Source organism: Anomaloglossus baeobatrachus, chromosome 8 (assembly GCF_048569485.1).
Source record: "Anomaloglossus baeobatrachus isolate aAnoBae1 chromosome 8, aAnoBae1.hap1, whole genome shotgun sequence".
Classification (NCBI taxonomy): domain Eukaryota; kingdom Metazoa; phylum Chordata; class Amphibia; order Anura; family Aromobatidae; genus Anomaloglossus; species Anomaloglossus baeobatrachus.
Genome location: NC_134360.1, coordinates 44,685,806 through 44,713,043, shown reverse-complemented (window position 1 = coordinate 44,713,043; position 27,238 = coordinate 44,685,806). Strand labels below are relative to the sequence as shown.

General features: G+C 50.4%; 1 protein-coding gene across 1 annotated transcript in view; it reads right to left on the bottom strand.

Moving 5' to 3' along the window:
• Nucleotides 1–5,756: 5,756 nt before the first annotated feature.
• TXNRD3 (thioredoxin reductase 3) overlaps nucleotides 5,757–27,238 on the bottom strand; it is a 39,957-nt gene continuing 18,475 nt past the window's right edge. Inside the window, exons 11-16 of the mRNA XM_075321524.1 lie at nucleotides 26,620–26,696; nucleotides 26,387–26,543; nucleotides 26,067–26,174; nucleotides 25,202–25,297; nucleotides 18,183–18,317; nucleotides 5,757–6,993 (exon numbers count right to left, since the gene is read on the bottom strand). Coding sequence (XP_075177639.1) covers nucleotides 6,931–6,993; nucleotides 18,183–18,317; nucleotides 25,202–25,297; nucleotides 26,067–26,174; nucleotides 26,387–26,543; nucleotides 26,620–26,696 — 636 coding nt within the window. The 3' untranslated portion in view covers nucleotides 5,757–6,930. The remainder of the gene's footprint in view (nucleotides 6,994–18,182; nucleotides 18,318–25,201; nucleotides 25,298–26,066; nucleotides 26,175–26,386; nucleotides 26,544–26,619; nucleotides 26,697–27,238) is intronic.

Sequence of the window (27,238 nt, the reverse complement as noted above, 5' to 3'; positions counted from 1 at the left end):
TCCTTGATGTCGATCGATGCGAGGAAGTCTCCTTGTGACATCGAGGCGATGACCGAGCGGAGAGATTCCATCCGGAATCGTCTGGTGCTCACGTGTTTGTTGAGCAATTTGAGGTCCAGAACGGGACGGAATGATCCGTCTTTCTTTGGCACCACGAATAAGTTGGAGTAAAAACCGCAACCCTGTTCCTGAGTGGGAACGGGGGTCACGACTCTTCTTTTTTCAGAGCGTCCACTGCTTGAAAAAGTGCGTCTGCTCGCGCGGGGGGCGGGGAGGTTCTGAAGAAACGAGTCGGAGGACGAGAGCTGAACTCTATCCTGTAACCGTGAGACAGGATGTCTCTCACCCATCGGTCTTGAACATGTGGCCACCAGGCGTCGCGAAAGCGGGAGAGCCTGCCACCGACCGAGGATGCGGTTCGGGGATGCCGTGAGTCATGAGGAGGCCGCCTTGGAAGCAGTGCCTCCGGCGGTCTTTTGGGGGCGTGACTTAGACCGCCACGCATAGGAGTTCCTCTGGCCTTTGTCCTGTCTATTGGACGAAGAGGACTGTGGCTTGGCGGAGGGACGAAAGGACCGAAACCTCGATTGTATTTTTCGTTGCTGAGGTCTCTTAGGTTTGGACTGGGGTAAGGAGGAGTCCTTTCCCTTGGATTCCTTAATAATCTCATCCAATCGTTCGCCAAACAATCTCTCGCCAGAAAACGGCAAACCGGTTAAGAACCTCTTGGAAGCCGAGTCTGCCTTCCATTCGCGCAGCCACATGGCCCTGCGGACTGCAACCGAATTAGCGGATGCCACCGCTGTACGGCTAGCAGAGTCTAGGACTGCGTTCATGGCGTAGGAAGAAAACGCCGACGCCTGAGAGGTTAAAGATGCAACCTGCGGGGCAGACGTACGTGTGACCGCATTAATCTCAGCCAGACAAGCTGAGATAGCTTGGAGTGCCCACACGGCTGCAAAAGCCGGGGCAAAAGACGCTCCCGTGGCCTCATAGATGGATTTCACCAGGAGTTCTATCTGCCTGTCAGTGGCATCTTTTAGTGATGAGCCATCTGCAACCGAAACCACAGATCTAGCCGCCAATCTGGAGACTGGGGGATCCACCTTAGGACATTGAGCCCAACCCTTAACTACGTCAGCGGGGAAGGGGTAACGTGTGTCAGTAAGGCGCTTAGTAAAGCGCTTGTCCGGAACCGCTCTGGGCTTCTGGATGGCATCCCTGAAGTTAGAGTGATCAAAAAATGCACTCCGTGTACGTTTGGGAAACCTAAACTGGTGTTTCTCCTGCTGAGAGGCCGACTCCTCTATAGGTGGAGGCGGGGGAGATAGATCCAACACCTGATTGATGGACGAGATAAGATCATTTACTAAGGCGTCCCCTTCAGGTGTATCAAGATTGAGAGCAACATCAGGGTCCGAGCCCTGAGCTGCGACCTCCGCCTCGTCCTCCAGAGAGTCCTCAAGCTGGGAACCCGAGCAGCGTGAGGCAGTCGGGGAAGATTCCAAGCGAGCCCGCTTAGCTGGTCTGGGACTGTGGTCCGTGGAGGAGTCCTCCACGTGAGACCTAGGGTCCACCCCGGCCGGGGTGTACCGAGAGGGACCTGGAGGCGCCGATCTATCAGGGTCAGGGGCCTGTGTAAGGACCGGTCTGGACTGCAGGGCTTCCAGCAACTTGGCAGACCATTTGTCCATAGACTGAGACATGGATTGTGAGAGTGACTCAGAGCTTTTCAGCAAAAACTGCAAACTCTGTCGCTGCCACCTGGACAGTGGAAGCAGGGGGGTCTGCCTGAGCCGAGGGTCCCACTAGTGACCGAGGCTCCGGCTGAGCAAGCGTAACAGGGGTCGAGCATTGCTCGCAGTGAGGGTAGGTGAAACCCGCAGGTAACATGGCCCTACAAGAGGTACATGTCGCAAAAAAAACCTGTGCTTTAGTGCCCTTGCTCCTTGTGGCCAACATGCTGTTGTGTCCTAGGAGCGTGATCACTGAGGGTATATAGAAAAAAGGGTATACAGCCCGGCCGAACAGAAATAAGTATATATATATACGTATTTATACCGGCACCCAAGGGGACCAACACCGAGTGACCGGTGCGGCTTACCGACCGCTAAAAAGCGGGGTGTGTGTGCTCCAGATTCCCTGCCTTGGTCTCCCAGAGCTGCAGAGCTGTTCTCTGTGATTCTCCACCGGCAGAATGTCCTAAAGATGGCTGCCGGAGCTCTCAGGGGAGGAGTGAAGCCATGGGCGGCGTTAGGAAAAGTGCGGGAATCTGGGGTCCCCACAGTGATCAGTGAGGGGGGAGGGAGCATACAGGATGCCCCGGCCCTCACATCCGACGTCAGGTCGGCTGTCCCGCCCCTATCTCTGATAGACAGGCCCGGGGGCGGGAGTTTTGCCACTAGGCCGCGATGAAGCCGGGGACTAAATTTAATACCACGGCCGACAAGCAGGCGCGGTAGTCCCCGGTCTTCACAATTCAGCAGTCAGTTGCGGCGTCCGGAAACCAGGCGCTCCATACACAGTCCCCATGGGGACACAGAGTACCTCGTGGATGCAGGGCCCTGTCCCTGAGGATAGATAAGCTCCTGTCCAGCAGATTCCCTCAGGGGCTGCGGAGGGAGCACGGTCCCAGAACCTGGATGACCGCTTCGGATCCCACTTCTACCAGAGCCCTCAGGGATGGAGAAGGAAACACGGCATGAGGCTCCGGCCGTCGTACCCGCAATGGGTACCTCAACCTTAACAGCACCGCCGACTTAGTGGGGTGAGAAGGGAGCATGCCGGGGGCCCCGTGGGGGCCCTCTTTTCTTCCAACCGATACAATCAGCAGCTGCTGCTGACTAAAATGGAGATGTGTGAGTGGATGTGTGCCTCCTTCCACACAAAGCATAAAACTGAGGAGCCCGTGATGCACGGGAGGGTGTATAGGCAGAGGGGAGGGGTTACACTTTTGAGTGTAATACTTTGTGTGGCCTCCGGAGGCAGAAGCTATACACCCAATTGTCTGGGTCTCCCAATGGAGCGACAAAGAAATACTGAAAAATCATCTGACCATAGTGCACGTTACTCTCCACCAGGCGCTGATGTACATTGGACCTTTACTCTCTGGATTTGCTCGGACATAATCTGTACTTTATTACATGCTATTGAGGTTTTCTGTATCTCTGGTTGTTAATAATTAACCTATAGTCACTTTCCTTGAAATGCAATAAATAAACCCTCACCTGAGGTGACCATGAATCAGAACATCTACAGGATTATAAATACGGGTATGACTGTATAAAGGCTTCAGACTTTATTTGCTGCTGCTTTAATCTGCACTGCCTTCATGGAATAACGCTGCTACTTGTCAGTTCTGACGTCCCTGGGATTACTGCTGAGCGCAGCGTATAGTCTGTGAATACCTCTGTAACCATTGTTTTTGCCTGTCTCATCTAAAATAGAAAAAAAAAAAAGCAGATTTTGCAATTGATCTTTAAAACATCCCCTCGTTTTCTGTACATAGTTCAAATGCAGAACTGAAGGCAAACGCAGCCTGTGTAATGTGGTGCTGCAGTAATACTTCTTTCCCTCCACGATAGAGCACTTGTAGGGGTCTAGGATGAGGGTCACGGTAGATCGGGGGCGAGTTTTTTGGTTTTTTTTTTGTTCTGTTGTGTGCAGATTCAGATCACAGTTTGCCGTTGACCCATTACACTGGCCGACACAAAAAAAACCATCAGTAAAGGTAATATGATTGTTTTATGGAATTTAATGTGCAGATTCCAAAAATAAGCTTAGTTTGTCTCTATCATATAAAGTTTCGAGATAATAAAAATACTTCTATTACGTTATTTCTGCATTTTCAATATATGCCGGACCCTGCATGTGATATGCCCAAGTTGTTCAAATGGTCTTTGTGACAGGTTGAATATGAGGAAAGTGCCATTTGCTGTTCAAGATTTGGAGAGAACCCAAAAATCATTGATAACTGTTGCTTTTGTTTTGTCAAACTAAAGAGCTTTTTTTTTTACCAAAAACAAATAACATTAATCACCCTGAACTTGACTGTGCGATTAGGCCAGTTCTTCACCGTTGTCTGGATTGGATGAAAATAAAGAATATGAAGACTATGGAGCTGGAGCTACTAGCGAAGACATGGAGACCTCAAGTCAAGATGAGTATGTACCTGATGGAGCAGCCAGAACGCTTTACTCAACATGAATTAAATGATCTCATCAGAGACCTTTCTTTGTCAAAAGATAAAGTTGAACTTCTTGCATTTAGGTTGAAACAGAAGAATCTTCTTCATGATGATGTCAAAGTGTGTTATTACCGAAACAGAAGTAACACTAACACAAGTTTTCACAGTTGAGGGACCGATGGTGTACTGTAACAATGTGAATGGCCTCTCTGAAGAAATAAAGAGTATTTTGTTGCAGATTGGCGATGGTTTATTGACTCATCGCTGAGACGTTTGAAAGCAGTGTTGCTTCACAATGGAAATATGAAGCTCTATTGCTCACTCATGTCATCTAAAGGAAAGTTCTGAAAATCTGTCAGTTGTTTTGGATGCTATACAGTATAAGGATCATCAATGGAATAGCTGTGGAGATGTGAAAGCGATTGCATTCCCATTAGCAGACCAAGGAGGTTTCATAAAATATTGTTTCTTCTTGTGTTTGTGGGACAGTAGAGCATTACGTTCATTGTGATTGGGGACATAGAAACATCCGCTCCTGTATCAGCAGTATCCCATGATGTATCATGGTAATAGCCATCCTGAAAAACCCTTTACTGTTGAAAGTTTAGCAGTGACTACAACAAGCCCAAAAGCTTCCAACGCACGTGAGATGAGCGGTGCTGATGGCATCCCATCTACACATCTGTGCCGGTGCATGCACCACTCCTATTCCCAAAACAAAAATGTGAGCAACCTCCTTTAAGTCAAAGAGCTTGTCTTCTCAATCCCTCTCTAAGCATCCTATTAAGCATCCATCCAAGGAATCAGCATTCCACACCTGATCCAAATCTTTAGGAATAGTAAAGTAGAAGAGGAAATTTGGTATAAGCTGCGCTAATACTCCACTAAGATGTTGATATAATATTCCTTTAATTATTGTACAAGTCGACGTGTTTCAGAGACATCCATCTCCTTCATCAGGACATAAAAAGGAACAGTAACTACTACAGTGATAAAAGGAACAGTATCACTGTAGTACTGTTCCTTTTTATGTCCTGATGGAGGTGGATGTCTCTGAAACGCGTCAACTTGTACAATAAAGGAATATTATATTAACATCTCAGTGGAGTATTAATGCGGCTTATACCCGATTTCCTCTTCTGTATACCTCTACATCTTGGGGTTGCTACTGATACCACCATTACACACGCTTCATAGGGGTTGTGACACTCACAACCTGAATAGGTGAGTGTATCCTAAACCTTGCGGGATTCGCTTTCTTTACCGGGTAAGACCCTACTGCGCTTCCTTTCCCCCCCCCCACCACAGTATTATCTCCAAATCTTTAGGAGCCACTCGCACTCTCATGGATGCAGATGATCAAGTACATACAGCCCCCGGCCCCTCTGAAGCTTCCTGCGGCCTATTAGGTCTTGTTAATCCACCCAGGTAATGGGGGAATAAGATAAATCTCGCACTGTGTTTATGACATCCCACCTTTTCATACAAGACAGCATGAATGGCGTAGTAATTCCCAGTTTAGGATTTGCAGGACCACCAGTGACCCAGTAAAGAGAAGACTGACACTAGATATTGCATCTCTCCATTTAATGCATCATCATTGTGAGAAAAACATAACCAGAATTATATGTATCAAACAAAAAATAAGACAAAAAGAGGACAGGGGCCGAGGACAGCCCCAGGAGAAGTGGGAGGGAGGTAAGGGGGAGAGAGCGCTACCCAGAAAAAGACTAGGACAGAAGTGAGGGTGCCCAACTGAAAAAAAGAACTAGGACGAGTGGCTGAACAGATGACAGAGGCAAGGGTGTACCGCCGAAAATGAGACCTGCAGCCCTCAGCATAAATCAGTGGAACAGAGCTCCTGCCAATGCATGAAACTGCAACTCAAAATCGGACCTGTACACCCCCAAAGCTTGACCTACCCGAGACCCAACCTTCCCCTCCTTAAGGTTGCACCACCACATCCAAGAGGTCTTGGCAAGATTGTGTATGATCAATATGGTGTGCAATTCCACAGATTCTGCTGCTGTTTGTATAGAGGTTTCCAATAAGTTTTCAATGAAGAAAACAATGCGAAGGACTTGTCACACAGCAAATGTTACTCTCCACCGGTAACTGGGGATTTTCAGTTTTTAACCTCTGGATGCAAACAGGAATATTTCCACAGCAAGCAGGATCTTGAAAAAGTTAATATCAAAGTAGAGAGATTTTTATTAGAAAGTTTTTAAAACTAACTATAAACCTCAAGTGTGCAATGTCCCAGCATAGGCTATAGCCATAATTCTGCATAACAGCTGGACAACCAGTTGTACGGTGTAAATAAATAAGACAGATGCAGAGGCTGTGGCGTTGTACAAGCTGTGTAGAAATCAAGGAACAGAGGAGCATAGAGCAGTGGTAACTGAAGAGGGGAAAAATAAACAAAAACTAACAGAAAATGAACCACATAGATGGGATAATGATGACATCCTGACCCGGACCACGTCTGGGTATCCGCCGCTGCTCTCCTCTAGACGAGGTGAGGAGCAGAGGCTTCATAACAAGCACAAATGCTAATCCAAACAGACCCGGACCTCTCGGAAACCCTGCTGCTCCACCTTTCACACCATGAGATTCATCCTTATGTCGACCGACGTGTTTATACTACAACTGCCAGCGCTGATGACACCAGAGAGCAGTAGCACCAACATCGGCCCTACCACAGGAGAATCAGTCACGGGGATGGTGAACAGCGGGGCTTAACCTCAGCAACCCTTCTGGGAGATGTCCCCTCCGGATGATTTGGTGACCTCCATAGTGGTAAAGATCTATAGAAAGAAGAAAAAAAAAAAAGGGAATTTTGTTTACTTACCGTAAATTCCTTTTCTTCTAGCTCCAATTGGGAGACCCAGACAATTGGGTGTATAGGCTATGCCTCCGGAGGCCGCACAAAGTATTACACTAAAAGTGTAAAGCCCCTCCCCTTCTGCGTATACACCCCCCGTGCTCCCACGGGCTCCTCAGTTTTGGTGCAAAAGCAAGAAGGAGGAAAAAAAATTATAAACTGGTTTAAAGTAAATTCAATCCGAAGGAATATCGGAGAACTGAAACCATTCAACATGAACAACATGTGTACACAAAAAAACAGGGGCGGGTGCTGGGTCTCCCAATTGGAGCTAGAAGAAAAGGAATTTACGGTAAGTAAACAAAATTCCCTTCTTCTTTGTCGCTCCATTGGGAGACCCAGACAATTGGGACGTCCAAAAGCAGTCCCTGGGTGGGTAAATAATACCTCATAATAGAGCCGTAACGGCTCCGTCCTACAGGTGGGCAACCGCCGCCTGAAGGACTCGCCTACCTAGGCTGGCATCCGCCGAAGCATAGGTATGCACCTGATAGTGTTTCGTGAAAGTGTGCAGGCTCGACCAGGTAGCCGCCTGACACACCTGTTGAGCCGTAGCCTGGTGCCGCAAAGCCCAGGACGCACCCACGGCTCTGGTAGAATGGGCCTTCAGGCCTGAGGGAACCGGAAGCCCAGCAGAACGGTAAGCTTCGAGAATTGGTTCCTTGATCCACCGAGCCAGGGTTGATTTGGAAGCCTGTGACCCTTTACGCTGGCCAGCGACAAGGACAAAGAGTGCATCCGAGCGGCGCAAGGGCGCCGTACGAGAAATGTAGAGTCTGAGTGCTCTCACCAGATCTAACAAGTGCAAATCCTTTTCACATTGGTGAATTGGATGAGGGCAAAAAGAGGGTAAGGAGATATCCTGATTGAGATGAAAAGGGGATACCACCTTAGGTAAAAATTCCGGAACCGGGCGCAGAACCACCTTGTCCTGGTGAAACACCAGGAAAGGTGCTTTGCATGACAATGCTGCTAGCTCAGACACTCTCCGAAGTGAAGTGACTGCTACTAGGAAAACCACTTTCTGCGAAAGGCGTGCGAGAGAAATATCCCTTATTGGCTCGAACGGTGGTTTCCGAAGAACCATCAGCACCCTGTTCAGATCCCAGGGTTCCAACGAGATGGAAAAACGGCCCTTGAGACAGCAAGTCTGGTCGGTCTGGTAGTGCCCACGGTTGGCCGACCGTGAGATGCCACCGATCCGGGTACCACGACCTCCTCGGCAAGTCTGGAGCGACGAGGATGGCGCGGCGGCAGTCGGTCCTGATCTTGCGTAACACTCTGGGCTACAGTGCCAGCGGAGGAATCACATAAGGGAGTTGAAACTGCGACCAATCCTGAACTAAGGCGTCTGCCGCCAGAGCTCTGATCGTGAGAACGTGCCATGAATGCCGTGACCTTGTTGTTGTGCCGGGACGCCATTAGGTCGACGTCCGGCATCCCCTAGCGGCAACAGATCTCCTGAAACACGTCCGGGTAAAGGGACCATTCCACTGCGTCCATGCCCTGGCGACTGGCTTCCCAGTTTTCCACGCCCGGGATGTGAACTGCGGGGATGGTGGAAGCCGTGGCTTCCACCCACATCAAAATCCGCCGGACCTCCTGGAAAGCTTGCCGACTGCGTGTTCCTCATTGGTGGTTGATGTAAGCCACCGCTGTGGAGTTGTCCGACTGAATTCGGATCTGCTTGCCTTCCAGCCACTGCTGGAACGCTTTTAGGGCTAGATACACTGCCCTGATCTCCAGAACATTGATCTGAAGTGAGAACTCTTGCAGAGTCCACGTACCCTGAGCCCTGTGGTGGAGAAAAAAACTGCTCCCCACCCTGACAGACTCGCGTCCGTCGTGACCACCGCCCAGGATGGGGGTAGGAAGGATTTCCCCTTCGATAATGAAGTGGGATGAAGCCACCACCGAAGGGAAGCTTTGGTTGCCTGAGAGAGGGAGACGTTCCTGTCGAGGGACGTCGGCTTCCTGTCCCATTTGCGTAGGATGTCCCATTGAAGAGGACGCAGGTGAAACTGCGCGAACGGGACTGCCTCCATTGCTGCCACCATCTTCCCCAGGAAGTGCATGAGGCGCCTCAAGGGGTGTGATTGACCTTGAAGGAGAGATTGCACCCCCGTCTGCAGTGAGCGCTGCTTGTTCAGCGGAAGCTTCACTATCGCTGAGAGGGTATGAAACTCCATGCCAAGATATGCCAGCGATTGGGCCGGTGTCAGATTTGACTTTGGAAAATTGATGATCCACCCGAAACTCTGGAGAGTCTCCAGAGTCGCGGTGAGGCTGTGTTGGCATGCCTCTTGAGAGGGAGCCTTGACCAGCAGATCGTCTAAGTAAGGGATCACCGAGTGACCCTGAGAGTGGAGGACCGCAACTACTGCAGCCATGGCCTTGGTGAAAACCCGTGGGGCTGTCGCCAGGCCGAACGGCAGTGCCAAGAACTGCCGGTGTTCGTCTCCTATGGCGAAGCGCAGGAAGCGCTGATGCTCTGGAGCAATCGGTACGTGGAGATAAGCATCTTTGATATCGATCAATGCAAGGAAATCTCCTTGGGACATTGAGGCAATGACGGAGCGGAGGGATTCCATCCGGAACCGCCTGGTCTTTACGTGTTTGTTGAGCAGTTTTAGGTCCAGGACAGGACGGAAAGACCCGTCCTTCTTTGGAACCACAAACAGGTTGGAGTAAAAACAGTGACCCTGTTGCTGAACAGGAACAGGGACCACCACTCCTTCTGTCTTCAGAGTGCCCAGCGCCTGCAGAAGAGCATCGGCTCGCTCGGGAGGCGGAGATGTTGTGAAAAATCGAGTCGGAGGACGAGAGCCGAACTCTATCCTGTAACCGTGAGACAGAATGTCTCTGACTTAGACCGCCCTCGATCAGAGTTCCTCTGATCCTTCTGAGGCCTTTTGTACGAGGAGAATTGGGACCTGCCAGCACCCCGAAAGGACCGAAACCTCGACTGTCCCCTCCTCTGTTGGGGTAATTTTGGTTTGGCCTGGGGTAAGGATGTTTCCTTTCCCATGGATTGTTTGATGATTTCATCCAGCCTCTCACCAAACAAACGGTCGCCAGAAAATGGCAAACCGGTTAAGCACTTTTTTGGAAGCCGAATCTGTCTTCCATTCCCGTAGCCACAAGGCTCTGCGTATTGCCACCGAATTGTCGGCTGCAACCGCCGTAGGCTTGCAGAGTCCAGGACAGCATTAATAGCGTAGGACGCAAATGCCGACGTTTGAGAAGTTATGGACGCCACTTGCAGCGCAGACGTACGTGTGAGTGCGTCAATTTGCGCTTGACCCGCTGCAATAGCTTGGAGTGCCCATACGGCTGCGAATGCTGGAGCAAAAGACGCGCCGATCCTTCGCACAAAGCAAAAAACTGAGGAGCCCGTGGGAGCACGGGGGGTGTATACGCAGAAGGGGAGGGGCTTTACACTTTTAGTGTAATACTTTGTGCGGCCTCCGGAGGCATAGCCTATACACCCAATTGTCTGGGTCTCCCAATGGAGCGACAAAGAAATATAATATATACACACATTATATATAAAAATGAGTATATATAAAACCATATATAAAAAAAAATATTAGTATACATCTCTATCTATAAATATATATCTATATCTTTCTAAAAATCTATAGAAAAGGGAATTTTGTTTACTTACCGTAAATTCCTTTTCTTCTAGCTCCAATTGGGAGACCCAGACAATTGGGTGTATAGCTACTGCCTCCGGAGGCCACACAAAGTATTACACTAAAAGTGTAAAGCCCCTCCCCTTCTGCCTATACACCCCCCGTGGGATCACGGGCTCCTCAGTTTTAGTGCCAAAGCAAGAAGGAGGAAAGCCAATAACTGGTTTAAAAACAAATTCAATCCGAAGGAATATCGGAGAACTGAAACCATTCAACATGAACAACATGTGTACCCGAAAAAACAAAAAGCCCGAAGGAAACAGGGCGGGTGCTGGGTCTCCCAATTGGAGCTAGAAGAAAAGGAATTTACGGTAAGTAAACAAAATTCCCTTCTTCTTTGTCGCTCCATTGGGAGACCCAGACAATTGGGACGTCCAAAAGCAGTCCCTGGGTGGGTAAAATAATATCTCGTGATAGGGCCGTAAAACGGCCCTTTCCTACATGGTGGCAATCGCCGCCTGAAGGACTTGTCTACCTAGGCTGGCGTCCGCCGAAGCGTAGGTATGCACCTGATAATGCTTGGTAAAAGTGTGCAGACTCGACCAGGTAGCCGCCTGGCACACCTGCTGAGCCGTAGCCTGGTGCCGTAATGCCCAGGACGCACCCACGGCTCTGGTAGAATGGGCCTTCAGCCCTGAGGGAACCGGAAGCCCAGCAGAACGGTAGGTTTCAAGAATTGGTTCCTTGATCCACCGAGCCAGGGTGGATTTGGAAGCTTGCGACCCTTTACGCTGACCAGCGACAAGGACAAAGAGTGCATCCGAGCGGCGCAGGGGCGCCGTGCGGGAAATGTAGATTCTGAGTGCTCTCACCAGATCCAACAAATGCAAATCCTTTTCAAACTGATGAACTGGATGAGGACACAAAGAAGGTAAGGAGATATCCTGATTGAGATGAAAGGGGGATACCACCTTAGGGAGAAACTCCGGAATCGGACGCAGAACCACCTTGTCCTGGTGAAACACCAGGAAGGGAGATTTGCATGACAGCGCTGCTAGCTCGGACACTCTCCTAAGAGACGTGACCGCTACTAGAAAGGCCACTTTCTGTGAAAGGCGAGAAAGGGAAACATCCCTCATAGGCTCGAAAGGCGGCTTCTGGAGAGCAATTAGAACCCTGTTCAGATCCCAGGGCTCTAACGGCCGCTTGTAAGGAGGGACGATATGACAAACCCCTTGCAGGAACGTGCGTACCTGAGGAAGTCGTGCTAGGCGCTTCTGAAAAAATACAGATAGCGCTGAGACTTGTCCTTTAAGGGAGCCGAGCGACAAACCTTTTTCCAAACCGGATTGCAGGAAGGAAAGAAAAGTAGGCAATGCAAATGGCCAGGGAGAAACTCCCTGAGCAGAGCACCAAGATAAGAATATCTTCCACGTCCTGTGGTAGATCTTGGCGGAGGTTGGTTTCCTAGCCTGTCTCATGGTGGCAATAACCTCTTGAGATAATCCTGAAGACGCTAGGATCCAGGACTCAATGGCCACACAGTCAGGCTCAGGGCCGCAGAATTCAGATGGAAAAACGGCCCTTGAGACAGCAAGTCTGGCCGGTCTGGTAGTGCCCACGGTTGGCCTACCGTGAGATGCCACAGATCCGGGTACCACGACCTCCTCGGCCAGTCTGGAGCGACGAGGATGGCGCGGCGGCAGTCGGACCTGATTTTGCGTAGCACTCTGGGCAACAGTGGCAGAGGTGGAAACACATAAGGTAGCCGGAACTGCGACCAATCTTGAACTAAGGCGTCCGCCGCCAGAGCTCGGTGATCGTGAGACCGTACCATGAAAACCGGGACCTTGTTGTTGTGCCGGGACGCCATTAGGTCGACGTCCGGCATCCCCCAGCGGCGACAGATCTCCTGAAACACGTCCGGGTGAAGAGACCATTCCCCTGCGTCCATACCCTGGCGACTGAGGAAGTCTGCTTCCCAGTTTTCTACGCCCGGGATGTGAACTGCGGATATGGTGGATGCCGTGTCTTCCACCCACGTCAGAATCCGCCGGACTTCCTGGAAGGCTTGCCGACTGCGTGTTCCTCCTTGGTGGTTGATGTATGCCACCGCTGTGGAGTTGTCCGACTGGATTCGGATCTGCTTGCCTTCCAGCCACTGCTGGAAGGCTTGTAGGGCAAGATACACTGCTCTGATTTCCAGAACATTGATCTGAAGGGTGGACTCTTGCTGAGTCCACGTACCTTGAGCCCTGTGGTGGAGAAAAACTGCTCCCCACCCTGATAGACTCACGTCTGTCGTGACCACCGCCCAGGATGGGGGTAGGAAGGACTTTCCTTTTGACAATGAGGTGGGAAGCAGCCACCACCGGAGAGATTCCTTGGCCGCCTGAGAAAGGGGGACGTTCCTGTCGAGGGACGTCGACTTCCCGTCCCATTGGCGGAGAATGTCCCATTGTAGTGGACGCAGATGAAACTGCGCGAAAGGGACTGCCTCCATTGTTGCTACCATCTTCCCTAGGAAGTGCATGAGGCGCCTCAAGGGGTGCGACTGGCCTTGAAGGAGAGATTGCACCCCTGTCTGTAGTGAACGCTGTTTGTCCAGCGGAAGCTTCACTATCGCTGAGAGAGTATGAAACTCCATGCCAAGATATGTTAGCGATTGGGTCGGGGGTCAGATTTGACTTTGAAAAGTTGATGATCCACCCGAAACTCTGGAGAGTCTCCAGCGCAACGTTCAGGCTGTGTTGGCATGCCTCCTGAGAGGGTGCCTTGACAAGTAGATCGTCCAAGTAAGGGATCACAGAGTGACCCTGAGAGTGCAGGACTGCTACTACTGCTGCCATGACCTTGGTGAAGACCCGTGGGGCTGTCGCCAGCCCGAAAGGCAGAGCTACGAACTGAAGGTGTTCGTCTCCTATAACGAAGCGTAGAAAACGCTGGTGCTCTGGAGCAATCGGCACGTGGAGATAAGCATCCTTGATGTCTATTGATGCTAGGAAATCTCCTTGAGACATTGAGGCGATGACGGAGCGGAGGGATTCCATCCGGAACCGCCTGGTTTTCACGTGCTTGTTGAGCAGTTTTAGATCCAGAACGGGACGGAAAGACCCGTCCTTTTTTGGCACCACAAACAAATTGGAGTAAAAACCGTGACCTTGCTCCTGAAGAGGAACAGGGATCACCACTCCTTCTGCCTTTAGAGAGCACACCGCTTGCAGAAGAGCATCGGCTCGGTCGGGAGGTGGAGAAGTTCTGAAGAATCGAGTTGGAGGACGAGAACTGAACTCTATCCTGTACCCGTGAGACAGAATGTCTCTCACCCAACGGTCCTTGACCTGTGGCAGCCAAATGTCGCCAAAGCGGGAGAGCCTGCCACCGACCGAGGATGCGGAGAGAGGAGGCCGAAAGTCATGAGGAAGCCGCCTTGGTAGCGGTTCTTCCGGCTGTCTTTTTTGGGCGTGACTGAGCCCGCCAGGAATCTGAGCTCCTCTGATCCTTTTGAGTCCTTTTGGAGGAGGAGAATTGGGACCTGCCCGAGCCTCGAAAGGACCGAAACCCCGACTGTCCCCTCCTCTGTTGGGGTTTGTTTGGTTTGGGCTGGGGTAAGGATGAATCCTTACCCTTGGACTGTTTAATGATTTCAACCAATCGCTCACCAAACAGTCGGTCACCAGAAAATGGCAAACTGGTTAAGCACTTTTTGGAAGCAGAATCTGCCTTCCATTCCCTTAACCACAAGGCTCTGCGTAAAACCACGGAGTTGGCGGACCCCACTGCCGTACGGCTCGTAGAGTCCAGGACAGCATTAATCGCGTAAGACGCAAATGCAGACATTTGAGAGGTTAAGGACGCCACCTGCGGAACAGATGTACGTGTGACCGTGTCAATCTGTGTAAGACCAGCTGAAATAGCTTGGAGTGCCCATACGGCTGCGAATGCAGGAGCAAACGACGCGCCGATAGCTTCATAGATGGATTTCAACCAGAGCTCCATCTGTCTGTCAGTGGCATCTTTAAGTGCAGCCCCATCTTCCACTGCAACTATGGATCTAGCCGCAAGCCTGGAGATTGGGGGATCCACCTTGGGACACTGGGTCCAGCCCTTGACCACGTCAGGGGGAAAGGGATAACGTGTAACCTTAAGTCGTTTGGAGAAACGCTTATCTGGATAAGCGTGGTGTTTCTGGACTGCCTCTCTAAAGTCAGAGTGGTCCAGAAAAGTACTCAATTTACGCTTGGGATACCTGAAATGGAATTTCTCCTGCTGTGAAGCTGACTCCTCCGCTGGAGGAGCTGGGGGAGAAATATCCAACATTTTATTGATGGATGCTATAAGATCATTCACTATGGCGTCACCATCAGGTGTATCCAGATTGAGAGCGGTCTCAGGATCAGAATCCTGATCAGCTACCTCCGCCTCATCATACAGAGAGTCCTCCTGCTGAGACCCTGACCAGTGTGATGAAGTCGAGGGTCGCTCATAGCGAGCCCGCTTAGGTTGTCTGGGACTGTCGTCCGTGTCAGAGCCTTCACCCTGGGATGCATGGGACACCCCCGGAGCCCGGAGTTGTTCCAACTGAGGGGGACCAGGGAGCAATGATTCATCAGTGCCCATGGTCTGAGTTACCGGTCTAGACTGCAAAGTTTCTAGAATTTTAGTCATAGTCACAGACAATCTATCAGCAAAAACTGCAAACTCCGTCCCCGTCACCTGGACAGTATTCACAGGTGGTTCTTCCTGGGTCACCTCTAGCAGAGGCCCCGGCCGAGCAAGTGCCACAGGGGCCGAGCACTGCACACAATGGGGGTCAGTGGAACCTGCCGGTAGAGTAGCCTCACATGCGGTACAAGCAGCATAGAAAGCCTGTGCCTTGGCACCCTTGCTTTTTGCGGACGACATGCTGTTGTCTCCTCTGAGCAATCTAGGAGGGTATATAGCCAAGAATCACCAGCGACCGTACAGTGCAATGTATAGCATGCAAGCATAAAATACAATCGTACACTTCGGCACTAGTGGGGTCAGCACCCGAGGTGCCGCTTACCGCCCGCTCAAAAGCGGGTGTGTGGTCGCCAGAATCCCGTGTCTGGGTCTCCCAGAACTTGTCTCCCCTCTCCAGCTCAGACTGCACACAGGAATGGCTGCCGGCGTCCTGTGGAGAGGGGCGGACCGTGGGCGTGCCTCAGACAAAGTGCGGGAAACTGGCGTCCCACTGTGCTCAGTGTGAGGGCTGGAGTATGTAAAGTAGACTCCAGCCCTCGGCGCTGACGTTCTGTACAGCGTCCCGCCCTTCCCCTGACTGGCAGGCCTGGGGGCGGGAACGAAACGAAACTAGGCCGCAAAAGCCGGGGACTCGAGTAATAAGCTCGGCCGTCATATATGCACGGCCAGCGCGGAAGTCCCCGGCGCACCACAAGTCCCAGCCGCGCCGCAGTGTAAAACAGACAGCAGCGGCCGGCGCGGCAGTTCCGAATACAGCGACTCACTCAGCAAAGCTGTAGTTAGTAATGGCACAAGCGCGCAGCGTTGTTGTCCCCGGCGCACTAACACACCCAGCAATGCTGCAGTGTGTCTGTGCGCGGTCTGTACGGGGACACAGAGTACCTTGAAGTAGCAGGGCCCTGTCCCTGACGATACTCAGCTCCATGTCCAGCAGATTCCCCAGGGGCTGTGGATGGAGCACGGCCTCAGTGCCTGGAGACCGGTAAGATCCCACTTCACCCAGAGCCCTAAGGGGGATGGGGAAGGAAAGCAGCATGTGGGCTCCAGCCTCCGTACCCGCAATGGGTACCTCAACCTTAACAAACACCGCCGACAAGAGTGGGGTGAGAAGGGAGCATGCTGGGGGCCCAAGTATGGGCCCTCTTTTCTTCCATCCGACATAGTCAGCAGCTGCTGCTGACTAAACAGTGGAGCTATGCGTGGATGTCTGACCTCCTTCGCACAAAGCATGAAAACTGAGGAGCCCGTGATCCCACGGGGGGTGTATAGGCAGAAGGGGAGGGGCTTTACACTTTTAAGTGTAATACTTTGTGTGGCCTCCGGAGGCAGTAGCTATACACCCAATTGTCTGGGTCTCCCAATGGAGCGACAAAGAAAAAAAATATATCTATAGCTCTCTCTCTAAAAAAAACCAACAAAAAACAGACAAAATAAATAAATACATTATAATAATAAAAACATACATACATACATACATACATATATATATATAATATATATGTAATATATTTACACAAATAATTTGCTGATCTAAATTTGACTGCAATGAGACACAATTGGGAAGTTTATTGCCGGGCGGGCAGGAATCTGCACAAGCCGCCCATCTGGATAGTAAAAGCAGAGATTGTCGGCTTTTACGATGTACAGGTGGTTACGCCTCGGCAGAGGAAATCTAACAGGCGGTCATTTAAAGATGAGCCGCGCCGGCTGAGCTCGTTATTTTATTTCACAATTTACAGCATATGTTTGCAAAGGAGAAATGTACAATACAGCAATTAGAAGTGAGCGTCCTCACTTACAAAGGGCCGCATTACTGGAAAAGGGACGGGAGACAAGTTCTCTGGTATAACGCGCTGTCCCCATTATCAGTGTGCCCTATTGTTATCAGAGTGGGGTCCCTACTATCAGAGAGAAGGTATCAAGTACCAGTTTCCGTCCTGAAGGACTTATTGTTAAATGGAATCTATTTCTATCAATGGGGCACCCATGTAATACCCACTTACTCCTGTAGTGGTCGCTGCAGGCTGTGAACCACCAGCGATCAGCCGATTGGTTTTGGTAGGAAGTTGGTTCCTTTAATATTCTGTATTTTTAAAAAGGGGTATTCCCTTTGCCAAGGTATGTCATCACTATGAGCTATGTAGTAAGACTTAGATGGAAATCGGGTACATACCACGCTGATTAATAGTATATTAATATAATTCCTTTATTGTTCGTACAGGTCTATGCGTTTCAGAGACATCTGTCTCCTTCCTCAGGACATCAAAGAAACAATTGTTCCTTTGATGTCCTGAGGAAGGAGACTGATGTCTCTGAAACGCATAGACCTGTACGAACAATAAAGGAATTATATTAATATACTATTGAGCATCAGCGCGGTATATACCGGATTTCCACCTATGTCCTACTACATACTCTACACTTCGGGGCTGCAGCTGATACTACTACTGAATGGGTTACATAGGGGTTATGACTTTCACAACCTGAGAAGGTGAGCGTACTGTGATCCCTTTGTTTCCTATATCCCTACCAGGCAAGACCCCATTGCGCTCTCTTCCAGTTTTTTAACCGCATCACTTTATGACTTGGCAAGCTGATATGAAGACTACTTGCTTGTAGGGATCAATAGGTTTCCATAAAGGAGGTATAAAATTTGCCTCTAGACCAGTAGCATGAACACACTGGGGCCGGGTCCCACAGTTTGCATGCACGAGGCATGGCCCCTCCATGTGTGTGCCCTGAATATACTCACTTCTGCACACGTTGGGTGGATGCCAATGGTCTCATCCAGCTTTTCTTTGGTCAGACCACATTTCATTGCTGCGGCGAATCCCTGAGTGATCTCTCCGGCATTTGGCCCCAAAACATGGAACCCAACAACTCGATCCTGAGATGGTATAAAATAAATAGTGACTTATAAGAAATACAACCAAGAAAGCCGTATTTAAAAATCGCACGACACCTGGACCATCAGTTATAACGTTCACGCATCAGGCTGATATGTAACCATTCTCCATTTACTGATAGACTTGTGCTATGGGATGCAGTAATGAGTGGTCTCCTGCGTCTGATACATTTCTAACAGTAGCACGATGGGAATTATAGTAGCACAACAAGTGAAATGATCAATGTTAAAAGACCACAGCAGCAGAGACACCAAGACTTAGTAAATCAAAGGTGATATTAGTTCCCTGCAGATATAATGTGTGGCACGGGCGCAGGAGCTGAGCCTGCACCATCAGCAGCAGATGACAGTTGCAATATACATTGGGAATCATTTCCTCAGATCCGGGCTGTTTAATAGAAACATCAATGTACAGATCAGTCAGTGTGTTCATGATCTGGAGACACAGGATGCTATGTACACAATAATGCTGCAAGAGCTGCTCTACATGAGCACACCAGCCCGAACCTTACACAAGCAGGATTCAGAGAGTGTAGGAAATCCAGCATCGGACCTTCTTAAAAATGTATATACATCTTTATTCCAAAATTATTGCATGAATGGTAGCATAGAAAATCCAGGAGAAAAAAAAAGAAGGGAATTTTGTTTACTTACCGTAAATTCCTTTTCTTCTAGCTCCAATTGGGAGACCCAGACAATTGGGTGTATAGCTATTGCCTCCGGAGGCCACACAAAGTATTACACTTAAAAGTGTAAGGCCCCTCCCCTTCTGGCTATACACCCCCAGTGGGATCACTGGCTCACCAGTTTTAGTGCCAAAGCAAGAAGGAGGAAAGCCAATAACTGGTTTAAAGACCAATTCAATCCGAGGAAACATCGGAGAACTGAACCATACCACATGAACAACATGTGCACCCGAAAAAACAGAAAAAACCCCGAGAAAACAGGGCGGGTGCTGGGTCTCCCAATTGGAGCTAGAAGAAAAGGAATTTACGGTAAGTAAACAAAATTCCCTTCTTCTTTTTCGCTCCTAATTGGGAGACCCAGACAATTGGGACGTCCAAAAGCAGTCCCTGGGTGGGTAAAAGAATACCTCGTGATAGGGCCGTCAAACAGCCCTTCCGTACAGGTGGGCAATCGCCGCCTGAAGGACTTATCTACCTAGGCTGGCGTCTGCCGAAGCGTAGGTATGCACCTGAAAATGCTTGGTAAAAGTATGCAGATTCAATCAGGTAGGTGCCTGACACACCTGCTGAGCCGCAGCCTGGTGCCGTAATGCCCAGGATGCACCCACGGCTCTGGTAGAATGGGCCTTCAGCCTTGAGAGAACCAGAAGCCCAGTAGAACTGTAGGTTTCAAGAATTGGTTCCTCAATCCCCCGAGCCAGGGTGGATTCAGAAGCTTGCGACTGTTTACGCCGACTAGCGACAAGGACAAAGAGTGCATCCGGGTGGCGCAGGAGCGCCATGCGGGAAGTAGAACCTGAGTGCTCTCACCAGAACCAACAGATGCAAATCCTTCTGAAATTGATGGACTGGACGAGGACACAAAGAAGGTGAGGTGATATCCTGATTGATATGAAAGTGGGATACCACCTTAGGGAGAAATTCCGGAATCGGACGCAGACCTACCCTGTCCTGGTGAAGGACCAGGAAGGGAGATTTGTATGAAAGCGTTGCTAGCTCGGAAAGTCTCCTAAGAGACGAGACCGTTACTAGAAGGCCACTTCCCGAGAAAAGCGGGAAGGGAGACCTCTTTCAAGGCTCGAAAGGCGGCATCTGGAGAGCAATTAGAACCTTGTTCAGATCCCAGGGCTCTAACGGCCGCCTGTACGGAGTGCTGAGAAGACAAACTCCCCGTAGGAACGTGCGTACCTGAGGAAGTCGTTTCTGAAAAAATACAGATAGCGCTGAGACTTGTCCCTAAAGGGAACTGAGCGACAACCCTCTTTCCAACCTAGATTGCAGGAAGGAAGGAAACATAGACGATGCAACCGGCCAGGGAGAAACACCCTGCGCCGAGCACCGAGATAAGAATATCCTCCACGTCCTGTGGTCAATCTTGGCGGACGTTGGTATGCTAGCCTGTCTCATGGTGGCAACCACGTCCTGAGGTAATCCTGACGACACTAGGTTCCAGGACTCAAAGCCACACCATCAGGTTGAGGGCCGTAGAATTCAAATGGAAGAATGGCCCTTGAGACAGCCAGTCTGATTGGTCTGGTAGTGCCCCCGGTTAGCCTACCGTGAGGCACCACAGAACCGGGAACCACAACATCCTCGGCCAATCTGTAGCGACGCGGATGGCGCGGCCGCAGTCGGTCCTGATCTAACGCAGCACTCTGGGCAACAATGCCAGAGGTGGCACATAAGGTAGCTGGAACTGCGACCAATGCTGAACTAAGGCGTCTGCCGCCAGAGCTCGATGATTGTGAAACCGTGCCATGAAGCTGGCACATTGTTGTTGTGCCGTGACGCCATTAGATCGACGTCCGGCCTCTGTCAGCGGCGCCAGATCTCCTGAAACCCGTCCGGGTGAAGAGACCATACCCTTTCGGCCACACCTCGGCGACTTAGGAAGTCAGCTTCCTAGTTTTCCACGCCTGGGATGTGAACTGTGGATATGGTGGATGCCGTGTCTTCCACCCACATCAGAACCTGCCGGACTTCCTGGAAGGCTTGCCGGTTGCGCGTTCTTCCTTGGTGGTTGATGTATGCCACCGCTGTGGAGTTGTCCGACTGAAGTCGGAATTGCTTGCTGTCCAGCTGGTGTTGGAAGGCTTGTAGGGCAAGATACACTGCTCTGTGTTCAAGAACATTGATCTGAAGGGTGGACTCTTGCTGAGTCCACGTACCCTGAGCGCTGTGGTGGAGAAAAACTGCTCCCCACTCTGATAGACTCGCGTCTGTCGTAACTATCGCCCAGGATGGGGATAGGAAGGACCTTCTTTTTGACCATAAGGTGGGAAGAAGCCACCACCGTAGAGATTCCTTGGCCGCCTGAGAAAGAAAGACGACTCTGTTGAGGGAGGTCGACTCCCCGTCCCATTGGCGGAGAATGTCACATTGTAGTGGACGCAGATGAAACTGCGCGAAAAGAACTGCCTCCATTGCTACCATCTTACGTAGGAAGTGCATGAGGCGTCTCAATGTATGCGACTGGTTCTTAAAGAAGAGATTGCAGCCCGTAGTGAATGCTGTTTGTCTAGCGGAAGCTTCACTATCGCTAAGAGAGTATGAAACTCCATGCCTAGATATGTTAGCGATAGGGTCGGGGTCGGATCTGACTTCAAAAAGTTGATGATCCACCCAAAACTCTAGAGAGTCTCCAGCGCAACGTTCGGGCAGTGTCGGCATGTTTCCTAAGAGAGTGCCTTGACAAGTAGATCGTCTAAATATGGGTTCACAGAGTGACCCTGAGAGTGCAGGACTGTGACTACTGCTGCCCTGACCCTGGCGAAGACCAGTGGGACTGTCGCTAGCCGGAAGGTAGAGCTACGAACAGAAGGTGTTCGTCTCCTATAACGAAGCGTAGAAACGCTAGTGCTCTGGATCAATCGGCACGTGTGGACAAGCATCTTTGATGCCTAATGATGCTAGGAAATCTCCTTGGGACATTGAGGCGATGACATGGCGGAGGGATTCCATCCGGAACCGCCTGGTGTCCACGAGCTTGCTGAGCAGTTTTAGATCCAGAAGGGACGGAACGGCCCGTTCTTATAGGCCCCGCAAATAATTTGGGGTAAAAACCGTGACCTTGTTCCTGAAGAGGAACGGGGGTCATCACTCTTTCTGCCTATAGAGTGCACCCTGTTTGCAGAAGAGCAGCGGCTCGGCCGGAAGGTGGAGAAGTTCTGAAGAATCGAGTTGGAGGACGAGAAGTGAGCTCTATCCTGTACCCGTGAGACAGAATGTCTCACACCCAACGGTCATTGACCTATGGCAGCTAAATATCGCCAAGGCGGGTGAGCCTGCTACCGACCGAGGATGCGGAGAGAGGAGGCCGCAAGTCATGAGGAAGCCGCCTTGGAAGCGGGTTTTCAGACTGTCTCTTTTTTGGGCGCGACTGAGCCCGCCAAGAATCTGAGCTCCTCTGATCCTGTTGAGACCACATTGGACGAGGAAAAATGGGACCTGCCCGAGCCTCGAAAAGACCGAAACCACGACTGCCTCCTGCTCTGTTGAGGTTTGTTGTGTCCGGGCTGAGGAAAGGAAGAATCCTTACCCCTGGACTGTTTAATGGTTACATCCAAACGCTCACCAAACAGTCGGTCAGCAGAAAAAGGCAACTGGTTAAGCAACCTTTTTTGGAAGCAGAATCTGCCTTCCATTCACTTAACGAGCAGACCAGGCTCTGCTTAAAAACACGGAGTAGCGGAGGCTACTGCCGTACGGTTCGCAGAGTCTAGGGCAACCTGAATCGCGTAAGAAACAAATGCAGACATTTGAGAGGTTAAGGATGCCACCTGCGGCACAGATGTACGTGTAACCGTGTCAATCTGTGTAAGACAAGCTGAAATAGCTTGGAGTGCCCCAAGGGTGAGAATGCTGGAGCCAACGTGCGCCGACAGTCTCATAGATGGATTTAGACCAGAGATCCATCTGTCTGTCAGTGGCATCTTTAAGTGCAGCTCTATCTCCCGCTGCAACTATGGATCTAGCTACAAGCCTGGAGATTGGAGGATGCCGCTTGGGACACTGGGTCCAGTCCTTGACCACGTCAGGGGACAGGGATAACGTGTATCCTAAGCCGTTTGGAGAAGCGCATATCTGGATAAGTGTGGTGTTCCTGGACTGCCTCTCTGAAGGCAGAGTGGTCCAGAAAAATACGTGAAGCTGACTCCTCCACTGGAGGAGCTGTGAGAAATAACCAACATTCTATTGATGGACGCTATAAGATTATTCACTATGGCGTCACCATTAGGTGTATCCAGATTGAGAGCGGTCTCAGGATCAGAATCCTGAGCCGCTACTGCCGCCACATTACACAGAGAGTCCTTCTGCTAGGACCCTGATGAAACCGAGGGCCGCTCATAGTGAGCCCGCTTAGGCCGTCTGGGACTGACGTCTGTGCAGAGCCGTGACTCTGGGATGCGTGTGACATTCCCGGAGCTGTTAGATGTTCACACTGAGGGGGGCCATGGATCAATGATTCACCAGTGCCCATGTTGTGAGAGACATGTCCGGACTGCTAGGCTTCTAGTATCATAGCCATAGTCCTAGAAAATCTGTCAGTAAATACTGCAGACACCGTCCTCATCCTCTGGCCATTAGCAGAGACTCCGGCTGAGTTGGATATAATGGGGGTCTATGTAACCTGCCGGCAGTATAGCCGTACATGCTGTACCGGCTGCATAGAAAAAACATGTGGTTCTGCACCTTTGTTTTACACAGAGAATATGCTGATAACTCCTCCGCACAATCCAGGAGGGTATATACAACGTGCGACCAAACAGTGCAATGTATATAGTACAAGCATATCTATAAGTGCACTTCTGCACTAGTGGGGTTAGCACCACAGGTGCTGCTTAACGCCTGTTGCAGCGATTGTGTGACTATCAGAATGCCAGGGTCTTCCACACTTGTCTCTGTATCGTACAGAAACTGACACTAATGGCTGCCGGCGTCCTTGTAGAGAAGGAAGCCGTGGGCGTGCCTGAGAAAGTGCGGGAATCCGGTTTCACAGTGCACACAGTGAGAGGGGTGGAGTATGCAAAACATACTCCAGCTCTCAGCGCTGCTGTGCTATGCAGCGTCACGCCCCTACCCTGACTGTCAGGCCTGTGGGCGGTAACGAAGGGAGACTAGGCCCAGAAGCCGGGGACTCGAGTTAATAAGCGCGGCCGGCATATCAGTGCTGGCCGGCGCGGAAGTCCCCGGCGCACCACAAATCCCAGCGGCGCCTTAAATAAAAGTGGCAGCGGCGGTTAGCGCAGTAGTCTCCCAATACACTAACACACCCAGCAACGCTGTGGTGTGCGATGGCACTAGTGCGGACAGCGCCGCTGTCCCTGGCGCACTAACACACCCAGCAGTGCTGCCGTGTGTCTGCGCGGTCCCCACAGGGACACAGAGTACCTCCATGTAGCAGGGCCATGTCCCTGAAGATACTCCGCTCCATGTCCAGCAGATACCAGGGGCTGTGGATGGAGCACGGTCTCAGTGCCTGGAGACCGATAGAATCCCACTTCACCCAGAGCCCTGTAAAAAGGGATGGGGAAGGAAGCAGCATGTGGGCTCCAGCCTCCGTACCCGCAATGGGTACCTCAACCTTAACAAACACCTCCGACATGAAGTGGGGTGAGAAGGGAGCATGCTGGGAGCCCTGTATGGGCCCACTTTTCTTCCATCCGACATAGTCAGCAGCTGCTGCTGACTAAACAGTGGAGCTATGCGTGGATGTGTTGCCTCCTTCGCACAAAGCACAAAACTGGTGAGCCAGTGATCCCACTGGGGGTGTATAGCCAGAAGGGGAGGGGCCTTACACTTTTAAGTGTAATACTTTGTGTGGCCTCCGGAGGCAATAGCTATACACCCAATTGTCTGGGTCTCCCAATTAGGAGCGAAAAAGAAAAAAAAAAAAAAAAAAAAGGGGGAAGCGTTTCAGATGCCATTCCTTATTCATTGTTTCAAGGAAGCAATAGCATCCGAAACGCGTTTGTTTCCCCCCCTTTTTTTTTTTGGGGATTTTCTATGCTGCCGTTTATGGATTTATTTTAATGGAATAATTTTGGAATAAAGCTTTATATATACATTTTTAAGAAGGTCTGCTGCTGGACACTCTGAATCCTTACTATGGGCAATACGGAGTCCGTGCAGTGGACCTTCGGTGGGAAAGGTGATCTGATTATCCTCCCTTCTACTTACATTGTCATGCTTGTTGCAGATGACTTTGGCAAAACAAGTGTTATTATCACGCCCGGGAACGGTCCACTCCAGAGGCCAGAACAGAGTGTGGTAGATCTAGAAAGAGCATAAAAGATTGAGACATGGACTCTAGAGAACAGCTAGGAAGAAAAAAAAATATCAGCAAGACAAAAAAAAACAAAAAACAAAAAACCAACCACACACACACACACACACACACACACACACACACACACACACGAAGCGGCGCCATTAACACTTTTGTTCTGTTTGGTACTGCACTTCATCTCCATTGAGAAAATTGGGTCAGAGCTGCAAATCTAGACAGAACCCATAGACTGGTGTGAGGAAGTCTATGGGTTGGGTTGCCAAGTCACATGTAGGAGAGTCAAAACTGCCTGGAGCAAAGCAGGGTAAGGCCATGTGCGCACTAGAAAATGACTAAGAAAAACCGTACCCTCTGAAAAAAATCCCGCACCTGCGGTTAAAAAAAGAAAAACAAAAAAACCCGCAACGAAATCCGCATGCAGTTTTGCCATGGTTTAGTGTGGATTTGACGCGGTTTTTCCGCTGGTTGGTCCCTGTGGATTTTTACCAATAATTAATGGCAGAACCACAGGGACCTTCAGAAAAGAAGTGCATGCACATTAATTCCGCAGCGGAAATTCAGCGGGTAAATCCACAGAGACAAAAAAAAAAAAAAAAAAAAAAAAATCCAGTGTGCGCACAGCATTTTTTTTTTATTTATACCCTTCAGTTTTCCTGGGGAATGACTGCACAAATGTAAAACATTTTCTGCAGCAAATCCACGGTAAATCCACAGCATGCGCACATAGCCTAAGGGAAGAAAAAACTAGGAACAAACCTCTAAAGATTCTTCGCCAAAGATTTCAATGGCTTTTTCCTCTGGATACCCGCAGCAGCCGTACTCCATTGGAGTAAACACCGTTGTTGGGACGTTGACATAGTCACACTGGAAAGAAAAAGGAATTTTCATAAGATTGTGCAAAATAATCATAAAATACATCTTACCCCAAAACCTTATCCAATCACTTTCTTGCAGACAAAATATTTTCAACACTTCGTCCTTAAGCTGCTGTGAAGCCTATGACTGTTGGGCCATGATGGGTCGTTGTAGTTTCAAAGGTCGCAGCTATAGCTCATTCTGATCTATCGAGATCGTACCTTCAAATTGGAGCCGGCGTAAAGCCTCCGGGCCAGTAGCCGCCCAGCCTGGATTGCCACTGGTGTCAGCTCCAACTTCCCATCAAGGATATCTCCTATGGCATAGACATGAGGCACGCTGGTCTGCTCCTCGTCATTCACGGGGATCTTGCCATTCCTACAAATCGTGATTGAGAAATTGAGCATGCAACAACAAAATATATACAAATGGCAGAAAGAAACGGTGCGCTCACCTCTCATTTATCTTCACACCAATCTTCTCCAAACCAATATTTCTAGTGCAAGAATCTCTACCAACAGCAATCAGCACCTGGAAGAAAAAGAAAAAAAAAAAAAAAAATTATTTGGATCAATATTTTTTACAGGCGCAGCATATCGGAGGAGGTGCCCCGCAGGCGCAGCATATCGGAGGAGGTGCCCCGCAGGCGCAGCATATCGGAGGAGGTGCCCCGCAGGCGCAGCATATCGGAGGAGGTGCCCCGCAGGCGCAGCATATCAGAGGAGGTGCCCCGCAGGCGCAGCATATCAGAGGAGGTGCCCCGCAGGCGCAGCATATCAGAGGAGGTGCCCCGCAGGCGCAGCATATCAGAGGAGGTGCCCCGCAGGCGCAGCATATCAGAGGAGGTGCCCCGCAGGCGCAGCATATCAGAGGAGGTGCCCCGCAGGCGCAGCATATCAGAGGAGGTGCCCCGCAGGCGCAGCATATCAGAGGAGGTGCCCCGCAGGCGCAGCATATCAGAGGAGGTGCCCCGCAGGCGCAGCATATCAGAGGAGGTGCCCCGCAGGCGCAGCATATCAGAGGAGGTGCCCCACAGGCGCAGCATATCAGAGGAGGTGCCCCGCAGGCGCAGC